This window comes from Amia ocellicauda, chromosome 9, assembly GCF_036373705.1.
Source record: "Amia ocellicauda isolate fAmiCal2 chromosome 9, fAmiCal2.hap1, whole genome shotgun sequence".
Lineage (NCBI taxonomy): Eukaryota > Metazoa > Chordata > Actinopteri > Amiiformes > Amiidae > Amia > Amia ocellicauda.
The window spans coordinates 22,779,438-22,789,735 of NC_089858.1; the positions used below are offsets into that span (position 1 = coordinate 22,779,438).

Genomic DNA, 10,298 nt, shown 5'->3' on the forward strand with positions numbered 1-10,298 from the left:
TTATCATGCTACACCACAGTACACTTAACCATATGTTATCATGTTTTTACTATAGTATACTACAATTTACCATGTGTTTACAATGCAACACCTACAGATTTTTACCACAGCACACCACACTGCAATTTACACTTGTTGGGTACAAAAGTTTCATGCCTCATATTTGGTTGCTTTCTACCACACTTATTAGGCTCATATTTGCATATTATATAAAGGGGTTATCGTGTAAAAACAGCTAAATTACTCTTGGGGCTATTTCAATTGTATGGTCAATAATAATAATAATAATAATAATAATAATAATAATAATAATAATAATAATAATAATACTTGCATATACCTATAAATAAGTATAAGTATAAACTATCATGAACATGAACATAGCTGCTATTATACTACAGCTACTAACCTACTTACTTCTACATACTATTACTGATGCCTACTACTCCTAACATAAATTATACTATTACTACTTTGATTACATTACATTACTTCTTTGATTGTTTATCTCTGTCAGTTAATAGGAGGTATGCTGCTTTCAAGCCTTCTAAGGTACACTGAGCATAATATCAATCGATCAATTTATCATTGTAATGGCATACTATGGTAAAGTCTTTAGAAAAAAAGTACAGCTCAGTAATACTGTAAAATGACTTTACAAGCAGTAAACAAGCTGGGGACTAAAAGCTTACTCCCATTATCATCACTGGTCAGTACATGTCAGTAAACATGCAGTTCACTAAGTTGAATAATGCCTCAATATACCTAATCAACATGATTTATCAGAAGGAGACATCATTAACATAGCTACATGAGGCAGCTACATGATCAAAATGGAGTTCTTAGAGCTCTTTAGTGCCACAGTGTTAGAAGTGTTCCAGTCATTATACTGGAAACAAATGCGTCTGAGGGATAACTGAACCATTTTAAATCAGCCACAATTCAAAATTGTTACCACTATATGTTCATTCCACCCTGAAGACATGCAATTATGAGTCCAAGAATAACATTAAACTAGCAACGTTTTAACAATTAACTTAAAGCAAATTTTAGAGATGTTGAAAAACTATCTTATTCCAAAGAAAATGGGCATCTAACTAGAGGAGGTCAGTAAATGGGAGTACATGGGTCAATTGATATCATCAGCATAAAACCACATGCCCTCAGTAAACAAAGGAGACAAAATGGACTGCAGTCCTCTTTGAAGATTAAACAGTTTCAAATACATATTTTCAAAGAAAGGATAGCGTGCGTTGCATGGCAATTGTCATTAGTGCTTTGATTATTGAAAGACACTTTAGCACACCTGCCCCCACAGGCTGCTGTCTGCTTGGAAAGCGGTAGACAGCTGAGGTACCCCATTATCACGATTCCCAAAGGATCTTCCATATGGCCTTGTGTTACCAGGGCTACAGACTAAAGGTGGATGGCTGACATTCTCCTGGGAGCGCGGGCATGCCAAAACTCTGACTCACGCACATGTTTCTGAAACTTGACCATCCGACACACCTCTCTGCAACAGAGAGTACTATTAAAACAGCACAAAGCAAATTAAGACAGCCCTGGAGAAATGCACCAGCCATTGCACATTTAACATGCCCTGCCCTAATTCACTATTTTGGTTGTCAGGTTGTCCTTTCCCATGTGAAATGAATCTACTTGATTGCTTAAGTTATGTTTATTTGAAATGTGACAGGCAATCATGTATTATTCGTCATCTAGACTAAAAGTAACTACAGTGATCATGCACTAGGGGGCATTGCCCTCAAAGTAAAAAATCATGGTAAAATAATTAAACCAAAGAGAGATTGTTCCTCCAAATACTGGGTCATCAGAAAGTTATCACTCATTTCCAAAACCAATTTGTGCAAGAAATAACTATCTTCATATGTTGCATTCAAGAGTTCCCTTGAGACTGTCAATATGAAATGTATGAAGTCCAGCTCCCAGCCCTATGCTAGAGAGACAGACTCAGCTACAAGACAGACTGCAGTAAACACATAAAGGTAGAGAACTGGGGGTTGTACTAATGACCCCCATCAATAAATAAAACTGATCAAATGATAAGTGATTTACGTAGCCTACTTGGTGACTTGATATAAATGCTGTTAAATAAAGCTGTTAAACAACAAATAAGGACACCTTGGCATTGCCTTGTGATATAAAAGTGCCTTTGAGCTAATTCTTAGGTTATATCTTGTTATAGCAGATGATGTGAATTAAGTTGATTTCTTTTAAAGCACATAATCCTTTCAAGGCTAAGGAATGCTATATTATTGAACACCAAACATTCCAGTTTCACAGGACTGACCCCTCCCCACCCCCACTGTTAGTGTATAGTAATATTGCTGTGACTCACAGGGATTGAAAGGACACATTGATGGAAATGAAATTTGACTCTACACCAACCAATAATTGCCATATTATGGAAAAGGATATAATGATAGTATAATGATTTTGAATGCTACAGCCTGTCTAGTTATGTAAAATTCCAGATATAGCCGAAAACATTACAGCGAATGTATGGGACCATATGAGATCAGTTCAAAACTTCTAAATGAAAACACACAAACAAACAAACCCAACTAACCAAGACTGACATGCAGAAACATTGCTTACTTGGAAGATAAAATAAAACCGGCTGTACGGATTGCTAATTTTTCTTGCAGTTGAATTTCTTTAACAATACTTAAGTGTGGGAAAACCCTGTGTAAGAATGTCACACCATTATAAAAGGGAAATGTTGTATTCAAAAACAACACCTATTTTAAATAGTTTTTTTGCCTGAGGCTATTAACCAAAGGATTTATTCTGAAAAGCATCTCCCTTCAAATTGTACATCCTAATACCTTACAGTATGTCAATATTGCACATTAAATCTCCCTTCCATTTCAATAATGCTTCGTTTTAATTAAATTGGATTTTCCCCAAAAGACTAGCAGGTAAATTATGGGTTTCATATTTGTAGGCCTAATTCAATCAATTAGACTTCTCTCACTGATTCTGAGTTTGAATGAGTCTTCAATTTGAATGATAGCATTTATTTATTAAGAAGTGTAAGCTGACATTTCTTAACTATATTTAAATCAGGTACTAGACAGTTAATGACATTCAGAAATGTGTACTTAACCCAGGAGATATATTGACAGAGCAGATTTCCAAATCATACAAAACCATTCAAAAATAACGAGAGAGGGGGCATAATTGTTAGTATATGTATTTATTTACAAAGCCTGTTTAGTACAATCCTGCTCCTATTTTTAACTGTTGCTGCCAAAGTTTATTTTGCATTTCACACCAAATCTTCCTGGGAGAGTAATCTTAGTGTTTTTCGTAATATACATATATATATATATATATATTACGAAAAACACTAAGATTACTCATATATATATATATATATATATATATATATATATATATATATATATATATTCAATGTTGAGAGGGGTTATCAACCGCTGGGTCACCACAGTTCGTTGACAAATTATGCAAACGCCTTTTTGGGAGTGGAAAAAACTCAATCGGCAACTTTGATGTCCAAGAAAGACGGTTGCTATAGTAATTGCTTAGGGGGGAAAAAAAAACTGAAAATAAGAGGGCATTATTCTCCAGCCGAATAAAGCCCATTTAATCTTGAGAAATATGCACCAGGAGAGAGAGAGGAAGGGGAGGGGAGGGGAAGGGAAGGGGGTAGCGGGTAGGAGAGATTTTGATAGCGACAGATGTCTAACAGTAAGTAAAGAGGAGGGGAAGTTTTTAAAAAGCCGCCCAGTCCTATATTGCACCTCGGGGAGTGAGAGGCACTGGGTGCAGCTGTCAGGCTCCAGTTTGCGCCTCATTCAGTTTGTGCTCAGCCTTGCAGGGGAGTGGATCACGCCTCCGACTCTCCTCGCTATTTGGGTTTGAAGGTTTCTTGCAAGCAGTAAGCCAGGTGCGTTGGTTCATTTATTTACTTTGAAACTATGCGTTTTGTCCGAAACGTTGGATTGGAACCGGTTCTGCGATTTGGCGAATGAATAGAGCAATAGGGAGCCGACAAGAGCCTGGAATCGAGGGGTCGAAGCCGCTCTCCTTTGTTCTCCATCCATGCATGTGCACTTCTGCCTTACTTCAGCGGTGAACAGATTTACCCATTCAGCATTCTGCGACCAGCAGCTAGACTACTGCATGTTTTTTATTTTATTTTATTTTATTTTTTACTAGTGAGCTATGGCGATGTCTTTCTCTTAGATTGAAGGTTTTAGGAACGGTTGCAAAATGTATAAATATAAAACCACTTAACCGATTCTACGTTTTTTTACTAAATGAATGAGGGCAACGTTCTGCGTTAGTAATATGTGGCAAAATGTTCCCTTTTTTAAAGCAGTTTAACATGGAGTTTCACCCAATTTCACACATAACAATTATTATTCATGGGACACGGGTCTTTATTTTATTAATAATTTGAGTCGGCAATTCCCAAGAAAGCAACAAGCCGGGTGTTTAAATTAATTGCAATTAGTGGCAGCCTCGTTCCCTGCATGTGTTCAATCTTAGTTTATTAGGGTGTGTTGAGTGTCGAGATTATTTTCTTTTTTTTCTTAATGCCTTCGTTTAAAACTTTTGTTAACATTTAAATGTAAACCCATGCTTTCTGCAGAGCATCTGCTCCTGGTTGCTTTTGTGATCCTCAACAAAAAGAGGACGAGGAGGAGGGGGTGGGGGGGTTAGTTGCAACATTTTATTCAGAATACTCGTTGAAAAGGTTATTATTATTGAGTCAATTTCCCTCCACTCTACTCTAGTGTAAGGTAATTGAGAATTGGCATTATTAGGGAGCCTACCTTGAATACGACCACTAAATTAATACAAGCGGTGTGAGTAGTCTAGCTCTACCCCTGGTTTGAAAATCCGCTGGGGTTTAACAATCAAAAGGTTAAACTTGTACACTGCAAATCTTTACATTTTGACTTGCATATCTGTCTTGGATTTTGTGGTGTTTTAATTTATTTAATGTGATATAAGCACTGAGTGTGTTTCCCCCGTTATCTAGATCTGCATGTTCTGGATCAGGCAATTTCTCTTCAGCCCTGATTGGGAGAGGCCTAATTTGAGAGCGTAGTGTGCATTACGCTAGTTATCGACATTCAATAATGGTTTTATTTCACCCGTCGTATTTGGCTTGCGGCTTGTGTTGCACTTTTTTTCCTGCTGAAAGAAATGCTACATTCAGGACGCCGTCATTTCTGTGCAATTCAACTATGTTAGTGTCATGTTAACACCTCCCCGTTTTCTTCTGTGCTTTAGAAAACTGGTGTATTTTAAATGGTGCCTTTGTAAGAATCCGAAATAAGCCGATTGAATTCATGGAGTCCAATTCGGGGAAATAAGCCGGGGCAATTATCTTAATTGGCATTCTTCAGCGACGTGCAAGGTGAATAGAAAGGCTACGTACATAAAGGAACCGTTGGAGCTACAATGGGAAGCCTTTGCAGTAATTAAAGCACATCCGCATCTGGAGTGATTTGCACGCTCAACTCACTGGATACTCGATTGCACCAATGCAGCACTAAGGACAGCTCCCATTACACACGCCATTTACGTCGTGCTGCAGTCCAAGTTGGAAAACAGTTTTGCAGTGTGAAATCAATTTACTTACCAGTTTAGCAAGACGTTATTGCTTTAGTTTAAGAAAAACAAAGTAAACATGCATTTGTGTTGATCACATATTATTGTTGGTCCAATCTTATGCTTTACAGAATAATCCCACTTTATACCACTAATCCTAGCTAATTCTTTTTAATGCTAAACTTGAACCAAATGCACACCATTAGCGCCCAACCCCCAGCCGACAGTTTCTTTCACAAGATATATACACATGACATAGAAGTTACATAGACCAACCCCCCCCCCCCCCACACACACACACACACACACACAGAATACATGAATATAGAATCATGACATGCTAACACAAGTCTAAAAATACAGATTGCCTATTTTACTCGTAAACACATTATATAAAATACCTCATCCATCGCTAAATCGTCACCTTTGGTTTTTATTTCCTTAATTTTTTAAATTAATTTTTAACATTTCCCAACATTCCTCAAAATCTGCACTGCCAGATAACTGGTGAAATAAACCCTTCTGAATTTCACTGTTTGCTTGGTTGCACATCACATTTTAAGTGCTTTGAAAAAAAGGTTGTGCAGCTCTGTTCAGACCTGCTTTCGCAGCAGATAGTCACCAAAAATCTCACTCCAGTGTCATTACACGTGCTATCTGGCCTGTCATGCGGTTTCATCTACCTCTTTCAGTAGGTGGATTTTTTCCTCTCTGCTACATGAGCAATCCTTTGTGCTGCTCCAATGAACTTCCCCCCATCGTCTGCAGTGATGGATAATGTGCTACTTTTTTGTGAGGGGGGTGTTTCATATGCTCCACTGTCTCCTTCCCTCAAACAGTGGTGTGTTCTTTTGATGGTGATCCTGCAGTAGTCTGTTTAAATGGCATGTTCATTTTATCAATATCAATGATCCTGTTACTAAATGAGAATATGGGACTTGGCCCACTACATCTGCATTGTTTGAAAAGTCTAATAGGATTGAACAGCACAAAAATAGAAGTACTGTAAATTCCTGAGTGGGTAGTTTTAAGGGCAAGCTGAGCCATTAAGTCAAAATAGCTGATACCGTGTTCTGCAGTTAAGAACTTGTTTTGTGTTTTGAAACAATGCACTTCATTAATATTTTGAGTCTGAGGTAATTACTCCCCTACAGTTTTCCATTTGATTTTCACTGAATGTTCTGAAGTGAAGATTACAATACCAATGATTATTTTATCATTAACTCTTATAGGAAACACCATGGGAGGCAAGCTCAGCAAAAAGAAGAAGGGGTACAATGTCAGTGACCCAAAAGATGCCAAGAAAGGCGAGGATGCAGTCGGTCAAGTGGAGAAACAAGATGAGGAGGACCCTGAAAGCCAAGCTGAAGCTAAAGTGGCTATGGAGCAGTCGGCTGATGCGAGCAAATTAGGTGCCTCCAAAGAAACCTTGGAGGACAAACCAAAAGAGGAACCTAATACTGAAGAGAACAAATGTGTTCAGGAGGACAAGGCCAAGGAAACAGGAAATGGATCTGCTGAACCCATGAAGGAAATTGCTGATAAAACAGATGTGAAATCACAAGACATAGTGGCAGAAGCTGCAAGGGGAGAAGGAAACTCAGAGGAGAAGAAAGCTGAGGAAATCAACCAGCAGGCAAAAGAAAGCACAGATGAAAAAGCAATTGAGGTAACAGCTGTTTCAGAAGAAAAACCTGTGGAAACAATAACTGAACAACAACCACCTAAACATCCAGAGGCTGTCTTGCAAGGTAGTGAAGTTTCTCCTGCAGAAAATGCAAATGAAATGCCTGCAAAAGAGGGGAAAGTTGCCTCAAATGTAGAAGCAGCAGCTGTCCCAACTGTAGATCACATCTTGGAAAATAAAGAGGAGGTGGAAAAAGCTTCATCCGAAAAGACTGAAAAAAAGGAAACCGCATCTGCCTCCCCTCCTGCTATTGAAGTGATTCCTGAAAGTACCACTACAACATTGGAAGAGGTTGCAAATATCAAAACCTGTTTGGAAAAAGTTGAAAGTTCCATAACTGAACCCACCACCAAGGCCTTGGCAGAAGAGGAAGAAAAATGTCCACCACCAACTGCTAGCGAGCCTGAGGATTGCAGTTCATCTCTAAAAGCTGAACCCGAGGCTCCAGATGTTCAAAAGGACATTGAAATGAAACCAGAGGATGTTATCATTGAAGAAAGCATTAATAAATCGGAGGCTGCAAATGAGCAATCCCACTCTCCACCCAGCCAGTCATCTGTGCCCGATTCAGATCTGGTACAACAGCCAGTGCCAACAATTGATTCTGCTGTTGAGGAAAAAAATGAGGTTGTAGAATCTGCTGAACTAGTAGTTTCCTCTCCAGTCAAAGAGGAGCCTTCACCTGTTACAGATATTTCAGGTGAAACTGTGAAGGAGTTCGAAAACAAGGAAGCTTCCATTTCACAGCCAAAAAGCACTCCAGAAAATGCCCAAGACACTGAACTCTCCAGCAGCACCCCAAATACCAGTGCTGACTCAATGGAGAACCAACCAGAGGCAGAAGAGAAAGCTAAACCAGTTCAATCTGAAGAAGAGAATGAAAATTCCAAGTGTTTGTCCCAGGATGCAGAAAACAAAGAGTCAATTCCCAATGTACAGATAGAAAAAGTTAGTGAAGACACAGCAGCTGCCCAAGTTGAACCACCAAGTCTACATCTCTCTGAAGATTCAGGTGAAGGTCCTAAAGAAATTACACCCCCTGCTTTGAACACCGAAACTATACCACAAATAATTATTTCCGAGTCACTTTCCACCAATGAATTCCCCGAAGATGAAACTGAAGAGTGTGCCGGTGAGGCCGAGAAGGCTGCCAGTAGCCCTGCAGATGGGGCCTTTGAAAAGTGTGAAAATGAATCCGGTGACCCCTCCCCCGCTGCCAATGAGGCAGAGGTGACCTCAGAAACTGAAATCGGAGGAACCACAGCTAATCAAGAGGTCAAGGGAGATGATGCCAAGAGTGATGAGAGCTCTCGGGCAATGGAAGTGAAGGCTGAGAATGGAGAATGTGATCACGCCAGTTCCACAGAAGCCACACCTCAGCCCAGTGAAACGGTCGAAGAGTCTGCCGTGATTCCTGAACACCAGGCAGAACAAAACGGGGCTCCTGATAATTCAACATTGGAGCAAGCTGTAAAAATACCTACCGAGCCACAGCATGAGGAATGTGTGAACAGCATTAACAAGATGGAAGAATCCCCCAAAGAGCAAAACGGTACTAATGGCTGTGAATTAAAAAAGAACTTGAACCTAATTGATGACAAGGAAACCCCTGAAGCCAACATTGAAATCCCAGAAGCCATAAACGCAGCTGCTGGAAATCAGGTTGTTGAATTGGTTTAAGATGAAATAATAATATAAATTAATTCCTCTCTAGATGATGAAGAAAGAAACGGAGAGGCATTTATGGACTTCTCGAGCTTAATTATGAAATTGTATATCATTTAAGCTCGTTTTGTTCGACCAAAAAGAGACTAAACCGTTAGTCTGAAAGAAACTGGGGAAAGAACAATCTGTTGTACTTGGTTTTGTACAGAGGGGTAGATGGTGTTTGTGGTATGTGTCAAGTTTAAGGTCAGAAATTATTTTTAAATAGGAATGAGCTGATTTAAAGAATAAAGTCTGGACCATGATCTTTGAAACCGATTGAATGGATTTGATAGTTATTTTTTGTGATGCAAACTTTCAGGCTAATCATTATTTCAAATTATTAATTGGTGTAGTATTTAAATAGCATCTAATGTAATTTAGACTGTCTCAGATCCTTCCAGTTAATTCAAAAAAAAAAAAATAAGTTTTTGGACATTTTCACAACTGAAAACTTTTTAGGAATGTGCGTTTTAACTATGGCTTGGCTTAGAAATAAAAGATTTACACATTGAATAAGTTTCTTTGGTGATTTTTATGCATTTTCAAAATTACATAAAAAAACAAAAACGGGTCTGCAGATTTTTATTTTTTATAAATCCATGTAATATTTATTTTAAAGTGATACACATATATAAAGGGGTGGCAGTTAGGGCTGGTTTAAGTTCTGGTATTAGTCCATTACTTCCAGTGTACAAAGAAACGCACCTCTAGATTTCCTATAACTAAAGCCTAAACCAAATCAAAATCTTCCTCTACCAGTGAGTTATGAATTGCAAATTTGTATCCAATTGTAGTTTGTTATTGTCAGAAGCCACTTTTTACTACAAAAAAATGTAAACCAAATTTAAAGGTTTGTACTTTGCGATTTAGTTTTGATTTTGGTTTAGGCCTAATCTCCAGCAGATCCAGTAATGTTGCAGGGAGCAGTTGTAACAAATCTGGTCCATTGTTTATCTGTGGGGGAGGGGAGTGTTATGGAACTACTGCTTGGACACATGTATAGATTAAAAGAAAATGAGAACTGATTTCACACCATGTCCCTGTTTATCCCAGAGTTAATACAGGGATGTTGGACTAAGTTTGTGGTAGCCTAGTTTCTTCTAGGATTGGTTTCACCCAAGTTCTAAACTATTTACATCCAAGACTAGCAGCCTTAAGCTTAAGTCTTTCTACTGTCCGTTCCTCAACAAGAAATAAAACAAACTGGAAAAACTCAGGGTACTTTGCCTTCTTCATTCTTTCCAATTCCAAAATCCTAAGGCAAAGTGACTCCATTACTCTGTGGCTTTTGTTA

The 10,298-nt window shown here is 38.5% G+C and overlaps 1 protein-coding gene across 1 annotated transcript; it reads left to right on the forward strand.

Annotated features, from left to right (window-relative positions):
* Positions 1–3,732: 3,732 nt before the first annotated feature.
* On the forward strand, positions 3,733–9,520 carry LOC136758959 (enolase-phosphatase E1). The gene is made up of 2 exons (XM_066713732.1): positions 3,733–3,934; positions 6,843–9,520. Exon 2 carries the CDS (start codon positions 6,851–6,853, stop codon positions 8,975–8,977), a length of 2,127 nt encoding a protein of 708 aa, XP_066569829.1. The 5' UTR covers positions 3,733–3,934; positions 6,843–6,850; the 3' UTR covers positions 8,978–9,520.
* The last annotated feature ends 778 nt before the right edge of the window (positions 9,521–10,298 follow it).

Bases quoted from the DNA above. Each gene is read 5' to 3' on its own strand.
- LOC136758959 (XM_066713732.1), top strand. From the start codon at position 6,851: ATGGGAGGCAAGCTCAGCAAAAAGAAGAAGGGGTACAATGTCAGTGAC.